This window comes from Salvelinus sp. IW2-2015, linkage group LG32 (assembly GCF_002910315.2).
Source record: "Salvelinus sp. IW2-2015 linkage group LG32, ASM291031v2, whole genome shotgun sequence".
In the NCBI taxonomy this organism is placed as follows: Eukaryota; Metazoa; Chordata; class Actinopteri; order Salmoniformes; family Salmonidae; genus Salvelinus; species Salvelinus sp. IW2-2015.
Window position 1 is genome coordinate 11,637,936 of NC_036871.1, and position 24,747 is coordinate 11,662,682.

The 24,747-nt window shown below is 42.7% G+C and overlaps 2 protein-coding genes across 4 annotated transcripts; both read left to right on the forward strand.

Annotated features, from left to right (window-relative positions):
• The first annotated feature begins 4,499 nt into the window (after positions 1–4,499).
• LOC111956599 (retinol-binding protein 2) lies at positions 4,500–6,693 on the forward strand. 2 transcript variants are annotated; one of them, XM_023977100.2, is made up of 4 exons: positions 4,500–4,646; positions 5,136–5,314; positions 5,693–5,794; positions 6,181–6,693. In XM_023977100.2, exons 1-4 carry the CDS (start codon positions 4,574–4,576, stop codon positions 6,193–6,195), a joined length of 369 nt encoding a protein of 122 aa, XP_023832868.1. In that variant the 5' UTR covers positions 4,500–4,573; the 3' UTR covers positions 6,196–6,693. The 2 variants fall into 2 exon arrangements, with proteins under 2 accessions (XP_023832868.1, XP_023832867.1); XM_023977099.2 differs by having other exon boundaries at positions 6,484–6,693.
• Positions 6,694–7,458: 765 nt separating this feature from the next.
• LOC111956598 (coatomer subunit beta') lies at positions 7,459–19,919 on the forward strand. 2 transcript variants are annotated; one of them, XM_070436809.1, is made up of 22 exons: positions 7,459–7,584; positions 8,204–8,341; positions 8,456–8,542; positions 8,670–8,796; positions 8,952–9,100; positions 9,243–9,389; positions 9,529–9,628; positions 9,817–9,959; positions 11,251–11,450; positions 11,659–11,769; positions 11,882–11,970; positions 12,158–12,264; positions 12,495–12,638; positions 12,884–13,014; positions 13,731–13,938; positions 14,908–15,018; positions 17,907–18,121; positions 18,352–18,628; positions 18,832–18,915; positions 19,145–19,315; positions 19,469–19,537; positions 19,580–19,919. In XM_070436809.1, the coding sequence occupies exons 1-22, from the start codon at positions 7,582–7,584 to the stop codon at positions 19,625–19,627; spliced, it is 2,859 nt and encodes a 952-aa protein (XP_070292910.1). In that variant the 5' UTR covers positions 7,459–7,581; the 3' UTR covers positions 19,628–19,919. The 2 variants fall into 2 exon arrangements, with proteins under 2 accessions (XP_070292910.1, XP_023832866.1); XM_023977098.2 differs by having other exon boundaries at positions 7,460–7,584; positions 19,469–19,919.
• Positions 19,920–24,747: the final 4,828 nt, after the last annotated feature.

A 24,747-nucleotide genomic window follows, 5' to 3' on the forward strand; every position in this document is an offset into this window, starting at 1 on the left:
TTGGAGAGTACATTGGTTAGTTTCCAGGCTGGAAACTCTTGCTCTACTCGCTTTTGGGACATTGGTCTGAGGTGAGTACAATTGGCTGTGTACCTCAGTGGGAGATTTGGGTAGGGTAGTGACACTTGCTATCTGGAGCTATAGCGTTTTCTTTTTCCCCTGTTAGGCTTAGTGACGTGTTTCACTTTGGAATATGTTGGGCATGGTTATTTCTGTGGTGTCTGGACTGAGCAGTTGTCTCAGGAGCACATCCGTGGCTTGGGGGAATCTGCCAGCATGCTGTTTTTTGGGGGGGGGTTTTCCACTTCAAATCCGCACGAAGACTAGGGTTGAGTTATTGTAGGTTTTGGGGAAGCTCCAAATATATATCTCATCTCTCTTGTGGTTCCCAGTGTGATTGTCATTTCTCTGGTGGTCTGGTGTACTCAGCAGAGGGGAAGAGCAAGAATTTGTTTATTTACTTGTGACTATGGTGTCTTACGTAGAAAAGTTCATTCACTTAACATCAGAGGAACTGTTAGAATTATGTACTAAAGAACAGCTGTTGAAGGTCTCTAAACACTACAAGGTTGAAATTAGTGATAAACTTCTAAATTCTGTTAGGTTGATATTGAAAGGCAATCTGATGGAGAGGTGTTCTTGAAATTAGCAATGGGGCAGCCTCTGCCGAGGACTCGGTCTCCCTGGTTCGTTACAATGGCTGCTCCATCTGTTAGCCTTAATCTTCTTTTTGATCAGCAGAAATAACTGGTGCTGTTACAGCTGGAGCATGATCGTGTAAAGTATGAAAAAGAACTGGCATTTAAACAGGATTTGGAGTGTGCTAAAATCAAACTGCAACAAGAGCGATTAGAGTTGGTTAGGGAAGGAAAGCTCTCAGGGGAGAGTTTGCTCTGGGAAGGTGACCCAGATTTACCTAGGTCGCTCCTCTTTCGATCATGCCTCGGACACATTTGATATTGTTGGGAACTTACGGTTGTTGTCAATTTAATGAGGACCCTGAGACGTTCTTTTTCTTGGAGCTTGTTGCTGATACGCTGTCTCGTGCACCCTGTTCCTGAATGTCCACGTGACTGACCTGTCTTGTTTGGTATTGTCCTGTTCTATCGCTCCTGTTTGTCCCTTTCTGGTCTTTTGTCTTAAATGCTGCTTCCTGTGTGTAAAGGTTGCTGAGGTCTGGGAAGGACGAGGTTGGCTGGGGCAAGTGGAAGTGTGACCATGTACCCCCAGTATCAATTTAGAACGCAGGTTGGGTCAAATTTGTTTGACTGGTATGGTGTTCCTTGATCCCTGGTTTTATGGGGGGGGGCCCTCCTCCTCCCACTGCTGAATTTGTTCTCTTTGCTCTTGTTTTCCTTAATAGGTGGGCGGAGCCAGGAGGGTGTCATTGAAATGGGACACACCTGGACTGGGTGTGTGCTGGGATTTATACACCTCTTCCCCATTCATTGAGGAGACTCTCTCTGTGCAGACACTGGCATTTTTGTGGCTGTTTTATTTTGGCACCTTTCAACACACCTTATTATCACATCTATGCACACAACCACTCACGCTACTGATTACTGACTACACACACACACCATTGTTAATTGTGTTTAGTTTACTTGAGTTAATAAATATATTTTGTCATTCCTTATCTCCACGTTGTGACTCAAGTGACCACTACATTATTTACCATTTATTTCTATTGGGCAAAAAATTATCTGCAACACAAACAGCAAATGCATCCAACAAGTTCGGACAGCCACAAGATTGATGTATTCATCGCGTACTAGTGTAAAGAACTTCACGCTCAGTGATGTCAACATAGCAATTATGTTGCTAGGTTTAGCAACTTTTCAGACTACCCTGGCAACTTTAATTTTTTTCAAACAGCACCTAGCAACAAATTTAGCTACTTTTAAAAATGTATTTGGCACTTTTAGCAACTTTTGAAGTGACTCAAACGCTAAAATGCACGCATTTTCCCTCAATGACACAAACGATTTGCTGTCAGTCACAAAACACGTGCCTGGCTGCAAAAGTGCATTGTGAGTGACGTCAGCAGCAGGCGCTCAGCTCGTGCCCAGGCAGCAGTAGGCAAGCAGCAATTTCAGTAAATTGCAAATCATTGTTGGCTGCAGCAGTAGTACGGGTTCGACGAGCCAAACCCAATGAATATAGTTGGTCACGAATGTTTGATCCTGAACAGAACTTACAGCATCGATCAACGTGTCTCAATCAAAATTGTACAGAAAAGAGGGAGTTAGTACCTGAACAAATGTCAAATCATATTTTTGGCCGAGATGGCCAGTCAATTTGAGTAACGTTATTGTTTATTTTACGTAATGTCCCAACGTCATTTAGCAAAAAATCACCCTGCCTCTAGCAATTTACCCTGACAATTAGTTGGCAACACTGGTCACGCTGCTTGCTTAGTGAGTACCACTTCATCCCGATTCAGCCCATACCTGGCACGAACAAGGGACCTCTGCCTTACTAGCGCACGTAATCGCCCTCCCTCGAGCGTTTTTAGCCGATTGCACCACCTCAAAAGCTAGCTAATGAGAAGATGCAAGTGGGGCACTTCAGGATTAGGAGTACATTTCACACATCCCCTTGTGCTACAAATTTACTCAGTCAAGAGCGTGCAAAGCTGTCATCAAGGTGAAGGGTGGCTACATTGAAGAATCTCAAATATAAAATATATTTTGATTTAATACTTTTTTGGTTACATGATTTCATGTCTTATTTCAGTTTTGATGTCCTCACTATTATTCTGTAATGTAGAAAATAAAAATAAAGAAACCCTTGAATGAATGAGTAGGTGTCCAAACTTTTGATTTAAAAATAATCCCCATCAAAATCAGCCAGTTAATGTTATTTAGATTGACACACAGTAACGTTAATAGACTCTTGAGAAGTTGTCCAATAGCAGTCATTTAGGCTATTATCCTCATCACAAACTGCTAAAGTGGTGGACTCGTTATCGATAGTGCTTTTTAACCGTGGTTCCCGAGCCCACCTCTTATCGTGCTGTTATGTTGAGGATTCAAAACGCATGTTTATTATAACGCATAAACTCTAAAACATTATAGGCCTGCATGTAAGTGTTACCTACATAAGAATATACTAATGACAGCCAAGTGTCTTCCTCATTGTATTTTCAATCTGCAATACTGCCATCTGCAGGATAACGTGAATGCAAACCATTTCTACTGTTCACTTTGGATCATCCTCCTTGAGTGAAATAACACAGTATGTGACGAATGATTATAAAAATCTATATAAAAGGTTTTACACATCCATGTAATATAGCCTATGCAATATGATTATTAGGCAATAGAAGTGTGTGTGCAAGGCTGAAATTCAATTCCTTTCTCATTTCAAGCTGTTGGCAGTAGACTACGTCCCTTTTCAACACACTAACACGATACACTACATGTAAATCAACATTTCATAGGCGGGAAAAACTTAACCCTTGCCACAGTCTGTGACAATTACATTAACTAGGCACTTTACACAGAAAGCAATTTGACCGGTCAGTCAAATACACGTGATAACCCAACTGGTGGTCCGCTGTCCGAATTTTCCCGCGGGTTATTTTATTTGTCCCCAAGTTTTCTGAGCACAAACAAAATTACGTTATTTTATTTAAATTTTATGGTTGGACATTAAAAAAAACACAGTAAAAACACCAGCATATCAGCTCCAAGTGAATTTTTAAATCTGTTCCAAACTATTCCCACGCATAATAAAGAGATGTGATCATATATAAATGTAAGCAAGGTTTGAAATTATATTTGAGTCAAACATATGCGTTTGAGCTTCTTGCTGTTAATTTTCAGTCTACAATTTTTTTGTAATTATGTTCTGGCCCCCTTACTATCCTCTCAAGAAGAAAATCGACCTGTGGCTGAATCTAGTTGATGATCCCTGGTCTAGTTGCTTTGATGATCAGAAAGTGCTGTGTGACAGGTATGTTAATTAAGGACTACATCTACAATTTTAATTGGCTGCAAAAGTTGTGCCAATATGTAATCACTTCATCTGATGGGACCAGCTACAATTTACAGTACGTGCAAGTAAATCAAACATTTTAATTGGCTGATACGCATTTTGTGCGTGAGAACCTGTTTAACTTTAAATGCTTGCTTATGTTCGCAAGTACGGCCCCCTTCTGTTTTCTATTAGCAGATACTGAATTTGCACATTTTGAACTTACTCAACCTGCATGCTCAAAGTTAAATAGTCTTTTGAGCAGAATAAATACAAGACACCAAAAATAATAATCTAACTTTAAACTGTGCCGTCTCAGTCGATGAGTCTCATTCTGCCTATCTGTCTGTCGGTCTATCTCGCTCTGTGAGTGTGTGTGTGTGAATTGGCACTACTTACTGTATTTCCCGATAGGCCTCTTCTATGACCGCTCTTCCCATCCCATCACCCCTCCTGTCCCCCCTACAGCCATAGCACTCAACTACTTTATCAATAGTACTCTGCCCTCGGCCTTGGCTGTTATATAAAGAGACTGGGACACCGTGTACCTTCCCATTCTGATTCAGCCCAAAGTTCACCAGCCCACAGAACCAACATGCCTGCAGACTTCAATGGCAAATGGGAGTTGGAGAGCAGTGAGAACTTTGAGGATTACATGAAAGCACTGAGTAAGATCTTTCTTCATTATCTCTATGGATTACCACAATGGAATATATCATATTTTTCCATCCATCTGTAGAGAAGGATGACAAGACAAGGGGATGTACAAGTGCCTGTGCAGGGCGCACTACCACTGCCAATATATTGTAACTGTATAATGTGCCAATATGCAGGTCTATTGTACATTAGATTTAGATAGTACTTTCAGCAGTGTTAACTGAGTGATTCACATAGGGACCACCGTATTCTGAGGTGCAATATGTAACATGTATAGTGGTGCAACATTGCATACCGGTATTCTGCTTTGATTATATATTTTACATAGAGCTAAAAGGTTCAACTCAAGTATTGCTATTGTCCTTTTAGACAGCTTTGATGTTATAAACATGTGTTATTATTTTCAGTTACATCTCTATTACTCAAATGTTACGTGTGATTTGATCCTTCCGACTTTTTTCATGCTTTTCCAAATTTTACTTTTTTTTTTTTTACTACAGACATCGACTTTGCCACACGCAAAATTGCAGTGCAGCTGGCCCAGACCAAAGTGATCATCCAGGATGGAGACAAGTTTGAAGTCAAGACGCTGAGCACCTTCAGGAACTATGAGCTGATGTTCACTGTGGGGGTGGAGTTTGTGGAGCACACCAAAGGACTGGACAACAGGGTGGTCAAGGTTGGACACGTGGGCTGTGTTCGAATACTTTTACAACGCATCCTTCTTGCTCTCTTTTTGGGATGTACATGTAATCACTGCTGATCACATGATTAGCTAGGTGTAAGCAATGATTTATTACAATAAAAAGTCCAGTCACATGAACGATTACTTCAAATAAGGAAGAAGGGAAGGATGTAGCTTGAAACTATTTGGACAGATCAGTTCATCTCATCTTCATCTTCCTCCTCTGTTTGATATTTTTCTACTTTACTGTTTGCTTCTTTTTTTCTGTCCTTAGATCTTGGATAATAGCATTTTCACTTTTGTATCACAAATATGGTTTCCTTTATAGCCAGACATTGACAATTCATATCAAATTTGACTGTATCTTAACAGGCTCTCGTGGTGTGGGATGGGGAAAAACTAGTGGGTAGCCAGAAGGGGGAAAAGGACAACCGTGGGTGGAAGCACTGGATCGAAGGAGACAAACTGCACCTGGTGGGTTAACATTATTTACTTAATTGATCATGTTGATGATAAGTTATAGTGTCGTAATAAAGAAATAGCTGTATAGTATCTCCATCCTTAACATTGCAGGTAGAAATATGAATGATTCCTTACTTTGCAAGACAGAGAACATGTTAGTGCTGCACATCAGACAGTTCTATACTTCTACTGTATCTCAATGTTCTTTAAACGTTGCACCTTCCTCATGAGCTGATGAACAGCATAGAGATATCACCACCTGCAGAATATAAATGTGAAACTTATTTTACAGACAGGAGAATGCCATTCCTAGGTAGCATCAAAGACGGCGGATTATAAAAATGACCCAAAAAGGCCTTTTAACAAGAAACTTTATTTTTTTGTTTGTTTGTTTACAGTTCCAGTCTACTTAATGGGTGGCTCCTCCATATGCACCAATGCGATAACAGGTCTACTTAGTTCATTCTCCATACACCAACAAGAAAAAAGGAGCCTATGAAATGTCTCACTTTCTCTATCATCTCTGGTAGCATATCAATGGTCCTTTCCTTAATTTGCACTGATCTGACCAGGACTAACCTGTTTCTTCAAAGGGAATGAGATAAGGCGAGGAATATGGAACCCCAAGCTCCTAATCCCAAACTTGATATCTGACCTCAGACTGAGATCTGACTTCAGATTTGTTCTCTCTGAATTCACAGGAACTGACGTGTGAGGACAAAGTCTGCAGGCAGGTGTTTAAGAGAAAAGAATAGAAAGACAATATCTGGATATCAGTTGCTGGATTCATCCACTTTTTCATACCTTGTGTCAATATAGTAAACTCCTGCTGTTACCATTTAAACTTGTCATACGGTTTCAAACTCACAAGCAAATCGGAATAAAGCATTGTATATTGTTCACTCTTCTAAGCCTATTGGTACTGTATTTTATTTTTGTTGGGCAAATCTTCCATAACTAATACGTTGTTAGTCTTTTCATACAAATGAAATAGTCATATGTTAGCCTATAACTTCTCAACGTTGACCATGGGAACCCACATTACTGCTCAATTTCCCTCCAGCTGATCATTATTTAGACACTCAGTTGTATAGTCCAGTGTTTCTCAACCTCTGGTTCGTTGACCGGCACCAGTCCGTGGGATGTGACTTTCCTGTCGCTGAGATAGTTAATTTACACTAATTGAGTCAGTTTTACAGTGCTATTTTAATGTGAGTGTCCCCCACGGAGGAAAAGCCATAACTTGCTGGTCCCTGACACAAGAGGGACCATAGCTTGCTGGTCCCAGCTGGCATAAAATAACTTTGAGAAACGACTACGTCAGCAATGACAATCGCCTATGGCCATTAGGTGATGATACACAGAGACGCCTCCCAAACCATAGGAACATAAACCGGTAGGTAGTAGGCCCTGGACTACACCAGTTTTACAAAGATGAATTAACAATTTGGGCCATCATAGTGATTCATTTTGCCCTGAAAATAACACTGTCTGAACATGCTTGTAAACTGCAGTTCTTAATATGCACAATTTGCACAGTATATGCTATGTTTGAAATAATAATTTTAACAAAGTTATAACTAAACTACAGACAGCAGTGCAGCTCAGGACACCATGGAAAAATGGGAGAAAAGTGCCACGACCCAAATTGATTCTCCAAAATGGCACGTCATCGTTTCCCATCGCACGCCGGTTCAGGAAGTTCCACGTCACTCGATAGTCCGTCCACAGAAAAAGCAACACCGACTGGGACTATTCATAATTAATTCACATAAAAAGAGACAACCCACTGATTAAACATGGTGAGACAAGTGTACATTCGTTGTTGAAAGATTTGTAGTCTGAATTACTTGTAACCAGTTTATTTCAGTAAAGCCGGTGTCGATTGTGACAGGCCAGCCATGTTAGGTAACTAGAAAACAAGCTAGTCCTCTGTAGCTAGCTAACATTATGTATCTCACCATTTACCGACCTAGCTAGTCCGATTCATTATTATTTATTGGGATGATAAAAGCTAAGCACTCGTCAGCTAGCTAGATTATTTAGCAAGGATAATGCTAACTAGCTAACGTTAGTTGTGCTAGCTACGTCTATCCGTGGCAAGGATGCTCGTCTTAGCTAACTAGCTCCATGTCACATCTTTATTAAGCGTGAGTAGTTAGCTAACTAGTTATTTCTACGTTTTAAGTGTAAAATCGTTTTATTTAGATGGTACGGTACATTGATAGATATTGTGCTGTCAGTGTTGACGGTTTTTTGGATGTGGTCATGAAGGATTATGAATTGGTCGTGTTTTATAAGCTAACGTTATCACTTTTAGCAAACGTTAGCTGGCAAGCTAGCTAGCTCTCTGCAATCAGATGAGTACGTTGTGCACTGCCCTGTCTGTTTATTTGGATTGACTTGACATCTGTCTCAAAGCCTCTCAGGCTGGACATCAAGCGGAAGCTGACAGCCCGGTCAGACCGGGTGAAGAGTGTGGACCTCCACCCGACCGAGCCGTGGATGCTGGCCAGCCTGTACAATGGTAGTGTCTGCGTCTGGAACCATGAAACACAGGTACACACACAAACAGTTTGATGTTGAATATTTGCACAATGGAGATAAACAGCTCTAAGCTAAACTTGTATGCAATGAATGAGAATGTACAATTTGTCAATATATCCTTTTCAGACCTTGGTGAAGACCTTTGAAGTGTGTGACCTTCCAGTAAGAGCATCAAAGTTTGTAGCCAGGAAGAACTGGGTCATAACAGGAGCCGTGAGTGATGCTTTAAATTCAGGACAAGCATCTAGCTAATGAGAACTTTTGATGGTTTATCTTCCATGGAGACTACACGCTTACTGTATTTGCAGGGTCATATGTCTTTCCTCCCTTCTCTCTGTAGGATGACATGCAGATCCGTGTGTTCAACTACAACACCCTGGAGAGGGTTCACATGTTTGAGGCCCACTCTGACTACATCCGTTGTATTGCCGTGCATCCCACCCAGCCCTACATCCTCACAAGCAGTGGTACACAATCAGTAACTTATCTTTTATGACTTGCATCATTTTATACGTGGGTCAAATACCAAAACTGATTATCTATCACACAAGTATTATATTAACTAATTGTTCTATCGTGTGTGTGTGTGTGTGTGTGTGTGTGTGTGTGTGTGTGTGTCCAGACGACATGCTGATTAAGCTGTGGGACTGGGAGAAGAAGTGGTCTTGCAGCCAGGTGTTCGAGGGCCACACCCACTACGTCATGCAGATTGTCATCAACCCTAAAGACAACAACCAATTTGCCAGCGCTTCTCTGGACAGAACCATCAAGGTAACACCAGACACTGTGTGTGTGTGTGTGTGTGTTGACTTTACCACACAAGTCATGCATGTGCTCACAACAACCTGGTGTAGATGTTTGTGAGTAGTGTGAGTTTATGTATTTGACTAACTCATCCTCTGCCCTGTCCCAGGTTTGGCAGCTAGGCTCCTCTGCTCCTAACTTCACCCTTGAGGGCCATGAGAAAGGTGTCAACTGCATTGACTACTACAGTGGAGGGGACAAGCCCTACCTTATATCAGGAGCTGATGACCGCCTGGTCAAGATCTGGGACTACCAGGTAAGACAGCTGAGGAATGAAACAAACACTTTTAGCCTGAGAAAGCCGGTAACCTGTTCAGCAGATGGGTTTTCTGGTCTTTGATGATACTGTATCGGTCCAGGCAAATGTCTCACACTCCTGTCCTGTGTCTCTTCAGAACAAGACATGTGTGCAGACCCTGGAGGGACACGCCCAGAATGTGTCGTGTGTCAGCTTTCACCCAGAGCTGCCCATCATCATCACAGGCTCAGAGGACGGTGAGTAAATACCTTATACACTCTTATTAGATTCTGATCCTTTGTAGATACTTGTTCTGTTCGTGGTGAGCAGACGCACGGCTATGTATTAACTCTACACAATGTGCGCGTGTTTTTACATATAAAAAAAAAAAGTGCGCACACAATCACAGTTCTGAAAGAAACCAATCGTTTCTCTGGTTCCATAGGCACTGTGCGCATCTGGCACTCGAGTACGTACCGTCTGGAGAGCACGCTGAACTACGGCATGGAGCGCGTGTGGTGTGTGTGTGGCCTGCGAGGCTCCAACAACGTGGCCCTGGGTTACGATGAAGGCAGCATCATCATCAAGGTGTGGAATATGGCCATATACACTACATGACCAAAAGTATGTGGACCTGCTAGTTGAACATCTCATTCCAAAATCATGGGCAATAATATGGAGTTGGTCCCCCCCCCCCCTTTGCTGCTATAACGGCCTCCACTAGCAGTCGGCCTTCCAATTAATCCCAAAGGTGTTCGATGGGGTTGAGATCCGGGCTCTGTGCAGACCAGTCAAGTTCTTCCATACCGATCTCAACAAACCATTTCAGTATGGAACTCGCTTTGTGCATTGTGACATTGTCATACTGAATCGGGAAAGGGCCTTCCCCAAACTGTTGCCACAAAGTTGGAAGCACAGAATCGTCTAGAATGTCATTGTATGCTGTAAAGTTAAGATTTCCCTTCACTGGAACTAAGGGGCCTAGCTCGAACCATGAAAATCAGCCCCAGACCATTATCCCTCCTCCACCAAACTTTACAGTTTGCACTATGCATTCGGGCATGTAGTGTTCTCTTGGCATCCGTCATACCCAGCTTCGTCCTTCGGACTGCCAGATGGTGAAGCGTGATTCATAGTTTCCACTGAGTCCAATGGCTGCAAGCATTACACCACTCCAGCCGACGCTTGACATTCCGCATGATGGTCTTAGGCTGCTTGACAATGGAAACCCATTTCATGAAGCTCCCGACAAATGGGTCTTGCGCTGACGTTGTTTCCAGAGACAGTTTGGAAGTAGGTATTGAGTGTTGCAACCGAGGACAGACGATTTGTACGCACTACACGCTTCTGCACTCGGTGGTTCCGTTCTGTGAGCTTGTGTGGCCTACCACTTCGCGGCTGAGTCATTGTTGCTCCTAGACATTTCCAATTCACAATAATAGCACTTCCAGTTGACCGGGGAAGCTCTAGCAGGGCAGAAATTTGATGAACTGACTTGTTGGCATCCTATGACGGTGCCACATTGAAAGTCACTGAGCTCCTCAGTACGGGCCATTCTACTGCCAATGTTTGTCTAAGGAGATTGCATGGCTGTGTGCTTGATTTTTATACACCTGAATCCACTAATTTGAAGGGGCATCCACATACTTTTGTGTGTATATATATATGTATATATGTGTATTTGTGCATAAGATTCAAAACTGAAGAACCCACAGATATTTCACAATACAGAGTTTGATGGAATTTCAGTTTGTACACATTGCGCACATGCTCTTTTTCAAAGTACCCTTCTATGTTGAAACAACTATTTGGTGACATCTCTGAAAGCCCCGGTACTTTACTCAGTCCATCCTCTCCTCCACCTCTCCTGCGTGCGTAGCTGGGGCGTGAGGAGCCAGCCATGTCCATGGACACCAATGGGAAGATCATCTGGGCCAAGCACTCAGAGGTGCAGCAGGCCAACCTGAAGGCCATGGGCGACACGGAGATCAAGGACGGAGAGAGGCTGCCGCTGGCCGTCAAAGACATGGGCAGCTGTGAGATCTACCCCCAGACCATTCAGCACAACCCCAACGGAAGGTAAGTCCGACGTCAGCTATTCAGTGAACCCAATTAAACGCCTTGCACAACAACTACATGTTAGTGTTTGTGTGCTACACATTTTAAAGGCAAGTAAGTTGTTTTGAAATGTTTGGAGAAGTATGATATTCATATTTATCCAAACACTTCATCTGTTGAAAATCTGGACATTTTATGGAGCCTGTCTTTAATCCAAATGTGTTGTCAGGTTTGTTGTGGTGTGTGGAGACGGAGAGTACATCATCTACACTGCCATGGCACTGAGGAACAAGAGCTTCGGCTCAGCCCAGGAGTTTGTCTGGGCACACGACTCCTCAGAGTGAGTCCAACACACACACACACACACACACACACACACACACACACACATTCTTTGCTATGGATGGTTACTGTCTGTCAGTTGTTAATGTGCGTGGTCTGCCTTGTCGCAGGTATGCCATCAGAGAAAGCAACAGTGTGGTCAAAATCTTCAAGAACTTCAAAGAGAAGAAGTCTTTCAAGCCAGACTTTGGGGCTGAAGGTAAGTGGAAGAGATCAACTGCAGGTAGTTTGTAGTGTGAAAAAAATATATACTGCATAAAAAAATGATGGCAGTTTTGATGGAACCTGGCAGGCAACAGAAAATGTTTTGCAACAGAAAACAAAAATGTTATTGGACATGTCCAGATAGCTTAACTGAGGGACTAACTGTGTGTGCGTGCGTGCAGGTATCTATGGAGGCTTCTTGCTGGGCGTCAGGTCAGTGAACGGTCTGGCCTTCTATGACTGGGAGAACACAGAGCTGGTCCGCCGCATTGAGATCCAGCCCAAACATGTAAGTACTGCTGTAGAGAAAAGGGCATCTTGATCAGAATATAGATGGGTGCGAGAGTGTCCTAGCATGTACAAATGTTTGTTTTGGTCAATGTTTGTTTTTCCTCCCAGTACCGTATTGGTAGAAATGGTCATATGACACAATTTGCATTATCGTCATGAAATCAGGACTGTAAGTGAAGCATGAGAACACTTTATCTCCCTCTCTCTCTCTCTCTCTCGGGTTTGTAGATCTTCTGGTCAGACTCAGGGGAGTTGGTGTGTATAGCCACAGAGGATTCCTTCTTCATCCTGCGCTACCTGTCCGAGAAAGTAGCTGCCTCCCAAGAGAACAATGAGGGAGTGACGGAGGACGGCATCGAAGACGCCTTTGAGGTGTGTGTGACAGGCTAATACTCGATATTACCTTGTACCTGTACTGACCCAGCAGGTAGACTCTGCAACTCTACAACCGAGGCTTATGGTTTCTACTGAAGACAAAGCACAATGCCTATAGCCATCCAGTAGAGGGCCCTAGACAACAGGGCACCAGTGAACAACAACTACATGTTAGTGTTTGTGTGCTACACATCTGCCCTCCCTCCCCAATCTGTCTGCCATTTTGTGTCTTGATCCTCCAGGTCCAGGGGGAGATCCAGGAGGTGGTGAAGACAGGCCTATGGGTGGGAGACTGCTTCATCTACACCAGCTCTGTCAACAGACTCAACTACTTTGTGGGGGGAGAGATTGTCACCATCGCTCACCTGGACAGGTACTGCGTACCAGGGTTGTTTATTTATTAGTGCACAGCGTAGCAATATATTTTGCAACGGAAAACGAAAACAAGCGTTTATTGGCCAAAATCGGGTAGGTCCTACCCGTTTTGGCCCATTTGTTTTCATTTGGTTCCTAGTGAATACTACCCAGGATTAAGAGACTGGAATAAGTGAAGCTCAATACTACTGTTGCTTTGGGTCCGACCCTGTTTTTTTGGGGTGTAAGCACCAACGTTGGGGGTGTAAGACCAGAAACAATAATCTCTGAATATTCAAACGTTGCTTTTTGGAGAAGGATTAGACTAACTGTTTAAGTCAGCCAATATTATCTTAATGTTAAGCCCAAAATCCCCACTAGAGTGTCTTCTATAGGACAGCCGATGTGCTTAGGCTACATTGACATCGCATTCATCCTACAACAAGACTATTCAACAAATTAAAATGGGGGAGGGGATGGGGGGGCTAAACCTCCCCCTACATACAGCCTGCCTAACTTCACAAAAAATACATTGAGGTAGTTTTCCGGACAAAGATTAAGCCTAGTACTATACTAAAAAGATCTTCCTATGAAAATATCTTCCTCCATTGAACATGCTTTTTAGTTTAGAACTAGGCTTCATCTGTGTCTGGGAAACCATCCCTAAAACTCAATCTCAAAAGTGTGTTTCCTTTTTAATTCCTATAACACATTATCGATCTACTCCATCCGTAGGACAATGTACCTGCTGGGTTACATCCCCAAGGACGACCGCCTGTACCTGGGCGACAAAGAGCTGAACATCGTCAGCTACTCCCTGCTGGTGTCTGTGCTGGAGTACCAGACAGCTGTGATGCGCAGGGACTTTGGCATGGCCGACAAAGTGTTGCCCACCATCCCCAAGGAACAGAGGACCCGTGTGGCCCATTTCCTGGAGAAACAGGTCAGAACCAGGAACTTCCTGTTAATGAAGTGAGGCGTGTAGAATGGGGTACTTTAACTCTATGGTGGAGCTGGGGGGAGTGAGTAGATTCTAGCTTGACTATGGAATGTTATAGGGTGTCCAATTCAAAATGGATCTTTTGACCAAAGAGTAAAATAATGTTAATTGTGTATATAACCCTCTAAGAAAACCAATGGTCCAAACCTCATGTCATGAGTTTTTATTCTTGTAGGATGGCCAGAGTTAGGGTGACTAAATTGATGGAGGCCAGGGGGGGGGGGGGGGGGGGAGTAATGAAATCAGGACAATTACATTGCATCAGCTAGACTGGATTCTGTGCACGGCTCACTTTCCCGTTGAACTCGTCATCTTTCTTCTCAAATCTGCAGGACATAAAACAATATAGAGGTAAGATGGATATCAATTTTGAGACATGACATGTAGTATTTAAAAATATCTATATTTTAGTATACGTTTCTCATATTAATCTGAAATTCCTGGACTTTTTAGAAGGTTTCTTGCATAAACAAGCGTATCCCTGAAGCACTGACTGTATACCAGGCTTTTTATTCTCAAAGCCTTTTACATTTGGTTCAGCTTGTTATGCTAATTTTAGCTTTTTTGCGATCCACTGAAACAACTTTGAAGACGACTACCACAAAATGTAAAATCTTCACAAGTTGTTACGATAAACCTGCACCGCTACGTCAAGAGCTCGGTGCTTATTATGGGATGTATTGGGTTACTAAATCTGACTTTTTGGATATAATGTCAATGATTAGTAATTGGGAGAAACATTTATACAGTTACATATCGGGATATTATTTTTGACGATTATATAATTAATTGTGAGCTCTTCATCTTCAACACGAGTCAAGCTGCGTTTTGTGTGGCTGCTGTTTTAATGTTGTGAGAACTGACTGTTTGTGTGAAATGTTATGTTTACTGATGTTGTTTTTGGTCGTCCAGGGCTTCAAGCAGCAGGCTCTGGCCGTGTCGTCAGACTCGGAGCACAGGTTTGAGCTGGCCCTGCAGCTTGGGGAGTTGAAGATCGCCTATCAGCTGGCTGTGGAGGCAGAGGTGAGACCTACAGTACACTAGACTTTGGAGAGACCACTTCACACACACTACAAGAGTTCAAAGACTGTAAATCAAATCCAATTTTATATTGGGAGTATATACAGGGAGTACCAGCACCAGGTCAATGTGGAGCTATATACAGGTAGTACCAGGTCAATGTGGAGCTATATACAGGGAGTACCAGCACCAGGTCAATGTGCAGAGGGACGAGGTATTTGAGGTAGATATGTACATGAAGGCAGGGTAAAAGTGACTAGTCATCAGTATAGATAATAATAAGATTAAAATAAAGAACAGAGTAGCGGCAGAAAATGATGAGTGGTTGTGTGTGTGTATATGGTTTGTATACACTTCGTGTACAAAATCTTAAGAACACCTTAATATTGAGTTGCACCCCCCCTTTTGTCCTCCAGAACAGCCTCAATTTGTCGGGGCATGGACTCTACAAGGTGTTGAAAGCGTTCCACAGGGATGCTGGCCCATGTTGACTCCAATGCTTCAGTTGTGTCAAATTGGCTAGATGTCATTTGGGTGGTCGAACATTCTTGATACACACGGGAAGCTGTTAAGTGTGAAAACCCCAGCAGCGTTGCAGTTCTTGACACAAACTGGTGCGCCTGGCACCTACTACCATACCCCGCTCAAAGGCACTTAAATCTTTTGTCTTGCCCATTCACCCTCTGAATGGCACACACTCAATAACCTGTCTCCTTCATCTACACTAGTAGAGGGATGTAGACAGCTGTGATGATTATGCATGAGAACTCTCTTGGTAGATAAAGGTCTGCAGCTTACTATGAGGTAATCTATATAGGGCTGTTGAGGAGACTATTACCGGCGGTCACGATTCACGAAGGCAGTCAAATTCCACGTGACCGTTTAGTCACGGTAATTAGGCTTCTCCAAGCTCTTATGCTGCTGATGGTCATTAGTAGGCTACCAAACTTGCTAACTGCCTGGTACTCAGCACTCTATTGTCCCTCTAATCACTCTGACGTCAATGCCAATGTGATGGAAAATCTAATCAAACACTTCATGAGAGCTCATGTTGCGCAACATTTCTATAGGTTATGCAATTGTGATAAAACGGAGTGATGGCCTCTTAAAATGGTCAGCTTTCTATAGGCTAGGCCTACTGTATTTATTTCTCAACATTCCTAATATTAAGCACGTTGCTTCTCTTTACAACAGGATTATAGCCTACCTGGCTGGCATGAAAATGAACCACGGGAAAAGCGTCCTCCATTCGCTTTAAGTGCATAGATGCCATGTATTTTTCCCCCTGCCCGTTTTGAGACAGATGCATGATAATGGTCCATTCTAATTTCAAACAAATTTCACACACATTATCTAGTATATGTAAAGACAAGATTAAATCAAGAATAGTCTGATGGGTGACAATATTATCCTACCACTTGTGAATTATACATTATCACTTGTGAATGATGCCCAGCATAAAAAAACAATGCCTTTAAAAAAACAAAACGTATTTTAATCATAGTCGCACACCTCATGTAGCCTAGCCCATAGGCCTATATGTTTTGATAAGGTTTGTATCACAACTAAAGTGGCCAAATAACTTCTTAAAATGAAGCACATTAATGCGCTTCACAAGGGGTGCAGAGCCTAACTGGCACACATAAGCAGTGTGTGAGTTTCAAGTTTGGGGAAGGTCATTTTCACCATAAAAATGCACCTTTTTATAATAAAAGCATTACATGCTTTTGGGTTGTTATAATTATTATATTTAGCCCAAGGGCACAACAGCCACTGTCCGCAGAAGACGTGGATATTTTCAGAGTGCATTACGGCCACACAAAGGGGATTCCCCGGGAAAGTTGAGGCATTGTGACTTTTTTCCTAATCATTATTAGAGTTGCATCATGCAACCTTACAATGTATTAAAAATCAGAACATAGCCCGACGTTTGTAGAACAACTAAAGTTACATTAATAACTCTAAATGAAGCATATAGGAGGACTTATTTAACCGCTCAACACAGAATAGCTGCATGTGTGCACTCCATCGTTTGGAGAAAATATGCTTTTCTATTTTATTCAGCTTTGGTCAGTTGTCTTCATACTATAAAATGATGCCACGGAATTCTAAGAGAATCTTGTCTGCTAATTGAACTAGTGTAGCCCACAGCCATATGGCATAACCAGATCAGGACCTAACATCAGGACATCTGTGTATGCGATTCTGTTCTTCTGAATTATACTACATTTTTTTCCTATCATGTTTCTTTAGACCTGTCTAAAATATATCAGATTTATTGTGATGGTGTAGGCTATATTACATGGATTTATTGGACTTTTTAAAATGTAGATGTTCCAAAGGTCTGCATCAGTGGCTTGTAGGAAGCCAGGAGATGTTAAATGTGTTAATTAACGGGTCAATTACCGTGAGACCGGCAGTTATTTGCTTGACAATCACCGGCTGACAACGTTTTCTGACTATCACAGCCCTAGTGCTATATCAGGTGAGCAAAATCTTGAGATTTCCTTCACACTGGAAGCAGCACATCAGTTATTTATGAAAAAACCACCCCTCCTCCTTTAGACTTGCCCGAAGTTGCCAACCGATCGTGTAATACGTGCATAGCGCCATCATACATGTCAGTCGTTCACCAATGAGTTATTCAATTCTGAAATCTGCTCGGTTTAAATCTATTCAGTCAACATCTCATTTAGATCTGAATCGATTGTGTACTCAATCATATCGTTAAATGCATTAACCGTCCTTCAGCTAGGCAGCCCTGCACTAAACAGTGCTGAACTATGTGATTGTTTTAGCTTGGATCCAACTCCATACAATATTAGTCTAACTGACAGTACTGTATAACATGTATATAACATTAGAACCGTTTCCTTTTTCTCTGGTGGCAGTCGGAGCAGAAGTGGAAGCAGCTGGCAGAGCTGGCCATCAGTAAGTGCCAGTTTAGCCTGGCCCAGGAGTGCCTCCACCATGCCCAGGACTACGGCGGCCTGCTGCTGCTCGCCACGGCCTCGGGCAACGCCGCCATGGTGGGCAAGCTGGCCGAGGGCGCTGAGCGGGACGGCAAGAACAACGTGGCCTTCATGACTTATTTCCTGCAGGGGAAGTGAGTACAAGGGAGGGTAGAGGGGGTCCACGACGATGTCATATCTAGCTCAGTTACATATCCAGCTTTCCTAAATACAGTAGCGTTTTAATAAGTTACAATAAGGTATAGGGAATCCTACTCAACACTACTCCTGTATGTTTGATCTTTGGTGGGAGCACGTGATCAGTAGCAGTGATTTGGACCTCTCTCTGGTACTGGTCTCAGTCTCCTGTCTGTTTTCCCCCCAGACTGGACCACTGTCTGGAGCTGCTGATCCGGACCAACCGGCTGCCCGAGGCGGCCTTCCTGGCCCGCACCTACCTGCCCAGCCAGGTGTCCAGGGTGGTCAAGCTGTGGAGGGAGAGCCTGGCCAAGGTCAACCAGAAGGCGGCCGAGTCGCTGGCCGACCCCACCGAGTATGAGAACCTGTTCCCCGGTCTGAAGGAGTCGTTTGTGGCTGAGCAGTTCCTCCGGGAGACCTGCCTGGGCAACTCCCGGCCAGCCACCGACTACCCTCTGGTCACAGTGAGTGGTGGTGGTTCGATGTGGGACTGTAGAAATGAAATGGAAATATCTGTCCTGCAAATCTCTAAACTGAAAGCTAGCTACGGATGTGTATTTGCTGCACAGGAGGAGTCCAACTTGAATACGTAGTAATTCCTATCGCTCCCATTGCGGTCTTTCTACTTATTTACTCACATTATCCATATCTTGCCTCTTTTCTCCAGCCCAATGAAGAACGTAATATACTAGAAGATGCCACGGGCTACGAGCCCAAAGGAGTTCCCCTCTCACTTGCCACACTGGTACCGGTAAGTCTGCTTCTGAGACCTTCACTATACAGTTAAAGTAATTGCCAACTTGGTCAAAGGCCTTTTATTTAGATCTACACAGATTAGGTGTTTTTTCCATTATAGGCCTGGAAGAGTAGAGTTTCACATCTAGAAATGGCCTCATGTGTTTGCTGGATTGATGGGCAAGCCCGAGACAGCTGAGACACTGGAAACAGAGTCCTGCTCATGCCTGTGTGTCTGTCAACAGGGTGAAGACCGCAGGGAGGAGGAGACCACGTTGGCTGCTGGAGTGCTGGCGTCCGTGTTGACGGCCCCCGCGATCCCCTCGGAGCCAGAGCCTGAGGCTGCTCCTGCTGAGGCTGCACCTGAAGAGGAAGAGGAGGAGAGCCCCAGTTCATCTGAGGCACTGAAGAACAATGTAGGCAACGGTCTCCCTAGAAAGACAGTACGGCAGGCTCTGGACAAGTAATGCACTGTACCCGGCGAGAAGAACGGGAGATGTATGAATGTAACCCGTTGCAATATTCAGTACCGTTAGCTGTGTTATTTCACGCTGTGTTATTTCCCCCAGGCCCTGGACGAACTTGAAGATGACCTGGACAACATGGAGCTGGACGACATCGATACCACAGACATTAACCTGGATACCACAGATGTTAACCTGGATACCACAGACGTTAACCTGGATCCCACAGACATTGACCTGGATGACGACTTCTTAGATGACTGAGAACCCCCCCCGCTATGAATTTATTTAAGAGACCAAACCCCCTTTTGTATTTGTACTTAACATGTGTTTTGTTAGTCCTACGGTGTTTGGAAGACTGAGTCGATGATAAATCCATGCGAGGGGAAAGAGGCAAATTATACGTCTTGATTCTTAAGCAGATTTTATACTTCATCCAGGGTCTTACCTTCACTAACTATCCGTGCATTGAGCTATACATTTACTCTCTGTATGTGTACAATGATAAATCACTGTTCATTTACGCCTAATAAATTGCTATTGCTGTACATTTGAACACTGGTGTTGTCGTTTGGACATTTTTGGGCCCATACGGGATTTAATCATTAGATGCTGGCTTTTAAACTAAAACTCTAGATTCTTTACATTTGGTGTCAGTGCTGTGTTTGTGCTCTGTTATCAGCAAAAATTCTTGCCTTCACAGTTGACTTGATTATGTTACGGTTAACTCTGTTTTTAGCTTCAGCGGATGTATTCATTTTTCTCTTCCTCATGTATAAAATTTGCTGGTTTTAAATGTTATTTCAATCAAATTACTCTAAAGCAACTATTGACATACCAGTAAGCCATTATAAAATGACATTGGTTTCCTTACCCTGTAAGCAGTCTATGGGCAAGGAATGACATCAATACATGTTTTGTTTACCTGACCATTGTTTTTTAGCATTTGTCGCACAAATGCTAGTCAATGGTAACTATATTAGCATTTTTGCAGTTCATTTCCAAATCATCCTAAAGTATCAACTCGATTATGATGCCGTATTTACCAGTAGCTACATAACTAAATGCTGCGATCATAACCAAGTGGGGAAGTGGTAATTACCTGTTGTGAATTCGTAAATAACAGTTGGATGCATTCATGTGCTTTGAGCTTGTTGAGAAATGTCGATTGGCTAATGGCAAACAAGCTGTGTCAACCATAAACTGAAAGTACCGCTATCATGGTTGTAAATGAAAACCAAATATGTTTTTATAAATCATGTTTTGATATATTTAAACTGATAAATTCTATTATCAAGGTCCTTAATAGGTGAAGTCAGAGGTCAGCATTTGGGAGAAGTTGGTGCTCAGGGATGATAGTTTCCAACTAGTAATTACGAGTTGGAGTGGCGTTCAAGTGGATTTTTCCCAGTCGTATGTGGTAAATACCACTTTCAACTTGTTTATGAATGCAGCATAATAAAGGGGAAACTAATCGTATGTTCAGCAGGCCAAACCATTGCGTAACGTTAAGAAAATGTTTATGTAGAACGCCCACTCTATTATGTTATTTGAATCCTGCACAGATTCAACCACAAAGTTTGATTCAACAATCCACCATGTCAAACAGCGTATTACTACACTCCCCAAAGTAAAAAAGACTAAGTACTAGCTATGAGTGTGGGTGTCTGAGCAACCTAACTGCAATGTAGTCGATCTCTAAAGTTCACCCTCAAGGGTTTTGTCTAGATATAGTATACAGTTTGTCAAAAGTGACTTCGTGGCAGGTAAGAAAATTAGGTTAGGGTTAGCTAAAATGCAACAACAAATTTTATTTTGACGTCAATTTGACATAAGATGCCTGTATTCCATCTACTCCCTCAAGACTGTTGGAAAAGGATTCCTCATGAAGCTGGTTGAGAGAATGCCAAGAGTGTGCAAAGCTGTCATGAAGGCAAAGGGAGGCTACTTTGAAGAATCACAAATATAAAATATATTTTGATTTGTTTAACACTTTTGATTAATACATGATTCCATGTGTGTAATTTCATAGTTTTGATGTCTTCACTATTATTCTACAACATAGAAAATATTAACAAAAAAACCTTGAATGAGTAGGTGTGTCCAAACGTTTGACTGGTACTGTACATGCAATTAGGGGGTAAAGTGACTATGGCTAGATAATAAACAGCAGCAGCATAAAAAGAAAGAAAAAAAGAATGGAAAAAAAGGGGGGGGGTCAATGCAAATAGTCCAGGTAGCCATTTGATTAATTGTTCAGCGGTCTTATGGCTTGGGGGTAGAAGCTGTTAAGGAGACTTTTGGTCCTAGACTTGGTGCTCCGGTACCGCTTGCCGTGCAGTAGCAGAGAGTAGTCTATGACTTGGGTAGCTGGAGTCTTTGACCATTTTTTGGGCCTTCCTCTGACACCGCCTTGTATAGAGGTCCTGGATGGCAGGAAGCATGGCCCCAGTAATGTACTGGCTTCTGTAGTGCTTCTGTAGTGCCTTACGGTCAGAGGCCAACCGGTCAGGATGCTCTCGATGGTGCAGCTGTAGAACTTTTTGAGGATCTGGGGACCCATGCCAAATCTTTTCAGTCTCCTGAGGGGGAATAGGCGTTGTAGTGCTCTCTTCACGACTGTTTTGCTGTGTTTCTTGGTGATGTGGAACTTGAAGCTCTCGACCCGCTCCACTACAGCCCTGTCGATGTTAATGGGGTGTGCTCTGCCCTTCTTTTCCTGTAGTCCACAATAGGCTCTTGCTGAGGGAGAGGTTGTTACCCTGACACCACACTGACAGGTCTCTGACCTTCCCTATAGGCTGTCTCATCGTTGTCGGTTATCAAGCCTACCACCGTTGTGTCGTCAGCAAACTTAATGGTGTTGGAGTCGTGCTTGTCCACGCAGTCTTGGGCGAACAGGGAGTACAAGAAGGGACTAAGCATGCACCCCTGAGGGGCTCTCGTGTTGAGGATCAGCGTGGCAGATGTTGTTGCCTACCCTTACCACCTGGAGGCGGCCCATCAGGAAGTCCAGGATTCAGTTGCAGAGGGAGGTGTTTAGTCCCAGGGTTCTTAGCTTAGTGTTGAGCTTTGTGGGCACTATGGTGTTGAACGCTGAGAAGTAGTTAATGAATAGCATTCTCACATAGGTGTTCCTTTTGTCCAGGTGGGAAAGGGCAGAGTGGAGTGCAATAGAGATTGCGTCATCTGTGGATCTGTTGGAGCGGTATGCGAATTGGATTGGGTCTAGGGTTTCCGGGATGATGGTGTTAATGTGAGCCATGACTAGCCTTCATGGCTACAGAGGTGAGTGTTACTGGGCGGTAGTCGTTTAGGCTGGTTACCTTGGTGTTCTTGGGCACAGGGACTATGGTGGTCTGCTTGAAACATGTAGGTATTACAGACTGTCAGGGAGAGGTTGAAAATGTCAGTGAAGACACTTGACAGTCAGCATGCTCTGAGTACACGTCCTGGTAATCCGTCTGGCCCCGTGGCTTTGTGAATGTTTAAATGTCTTGCTCACAATGGCTATGGAGAGCGTGATGACAGTTGTACGGAATAGTTGGTGCTCTCATGCATGCTAAATATTTCAATTTGCCTGCATTAAAGTCCCCGGGCCACTATTTATCAAAGTTCAATCATTTAATTTGAACATAGAGACGCAGAAGGAGTAGTGGAATGTCAGTTTAAAGTTGTAATAAATGCATTACTAAATGTGTCTGACTTCTGTTTTTTCATGATGAAAAAAACACGTTAGTTTGGCTTTACATAAACCGGCCAGTAGATGGTGATAGTATTGGTTTTAGTGAGGGACCATTTTGTGATTGCTATATATAAACCGTCCAGAAGATGGCGATAGTATTTGTTTTAGTACAGCGTTTCTAAACAGAGGTGCAGAAGTGAAAAATGTTATCATTAGTTTTTCATTTTCTCAAAATCTAAAGGCACAACCTAGATTTGAGCCTATCAATTTCCATCCAGTTGGCGACAGATTGATGCAAATAGTTTAAAAATCAGCATAAAAACAATAAGCGCATTTTCCCACCAGAGATGTGTTTCCATCAAATTGACTAGTTTCGGATAAAAGGCTGTGTGTGATGACTTCTTAGGTTAAATTCCCATGTACCAAATAAAAATACAATTTAAATGGGTTTCCTGCACATTTTCAACTCAACTGAAAAAAATGTGTTATATAGCGATTGTGCCCATTCTGGTCTTGGCATATGCGCTCTAGCCAACAGCTCACAGATAGTGTGGGTATAGCCTACTAAATGAGTTTATTATGGACAAAAGAGAAAGATTATTTTGATTTGTTGGCAGCCTTCATGTCACCAGAAGACCTTCGATTTATTGGAAAGGAGCATAAAAGCTCATCACCATGCACTTTTACAACCCTGTGAAATTAATCTAATTTATTTAATCCGTAGCCTAATAAAACGGCATGATTTGTAGTGGGAGGACCACACACCATATCACGTGACTCCAAGATGATGGTTACTATAGCAATATGCCATAAAGCATTTCCACTGCCATTTCTTACATTAAATACATAAATTGTATTTGAATTCCAGACTTTTCAATTTGTATTAGGATATTGAATTTGATTGTGCATTACAAATTCGAAAATATCACTTAATTGAATTCATTAATTGAACTTGTATTTCATGATTTGAAACTGAATATTGCATTCAGTTTTGAAATTAAGTCAATTTAATATATTCAGTTTCAATATTGGTAGTTATTGCATTCATTGCAAGTTTACAAACCATGATTTCAAGTTAATCAAAGTTTCATATATTAAACTTGTCAGATGCATTCAGAATCAGTTAAATTCAGTTCTCTAAATTCAGATTCAAAACCAGAGACAACATCCTGGCACTTTGCCAGCCAGGAAATGTAGAGGAGTAGATAGAATCTGTCACGTTGTATAAATAATTGGAGACAGGCGCAGGAATACGTAATAGGGGGTTTTAATACTCCACCCAAAAATACAACATGCCATGAAAAGGCACGGGGACGAAGCCCAAAACAAACACGTATACAAAAACACAGGGATGTAACCCCCAAAAAAGAGCGAGGTAAAACCTTGAATAAATACACGGGACGAGACCTGTAATAACAATACACGGGACCCGTCATAACAAGTGCACAACAATACACGGGACGAGACCCGTAATAACGAGTACACAATACACACAGCACGAAAGCTGAAACAACAAAGCACTGGTACGCACAAGACCAACGGACATGGGAACAATAACCGACAAGACAATTGTGAACAGAGAGCACATATATACAATTACTAATCAGGGGGAATGGGAACCAGGTGTGCTTAATGAAACAGTTCAGTGACGCCTAGAGGCCGGTGACGTAGACCTCTGGAGCTGGTGCATGGAATGAGC

What these genes read in the sequence shown, in the direction of transcription:
- LOC111956599 (XM_023977099.2), top strand. Translation starts at nt 4,574, where the DNA reads ATGCCTGCAGACTTCAATGGCAAATGGGAGTTGGAGAGCAGTGAGAAC. An exon ending in GGATTACATGAAAGCACTGA is followed by an intron (nt 4,647 to 5,135) that starts GTAAGATCTTTC and finishes TTTTTACTACAG; the next exon opens with ACATCGACTTTGCCACACGC. An exon ending in TGGACAACAGGGTGGTCAAG is followed by an intron (nt 5,315 to 5,692) that starts GTTGGACACGTG and finishes GTATCTTAACAG; the next exon opens with GCTCTCGTGGTGTGGGATGG.
- LOC111956598 (XM_023977098.2), top strand. An exon ending in TCAAGATCTGGGACTACCAG is followed by an intron (nt 9,390 to 9,528) that starts GTAAGACAGCTG and finishes GTGTCTCTTCAG; the next exon opens with AACAAGACATGTGTGCAGAC. An exon ending in ACTTATTTCCTGCAGGGGAA is followed by an intron (nt 18,122 to 18,351) that starts GTGAGTACAAGG and finishes TTTTCCCCCCAG; the next exon opens with ACTGGACCACTGTCTGGAGC.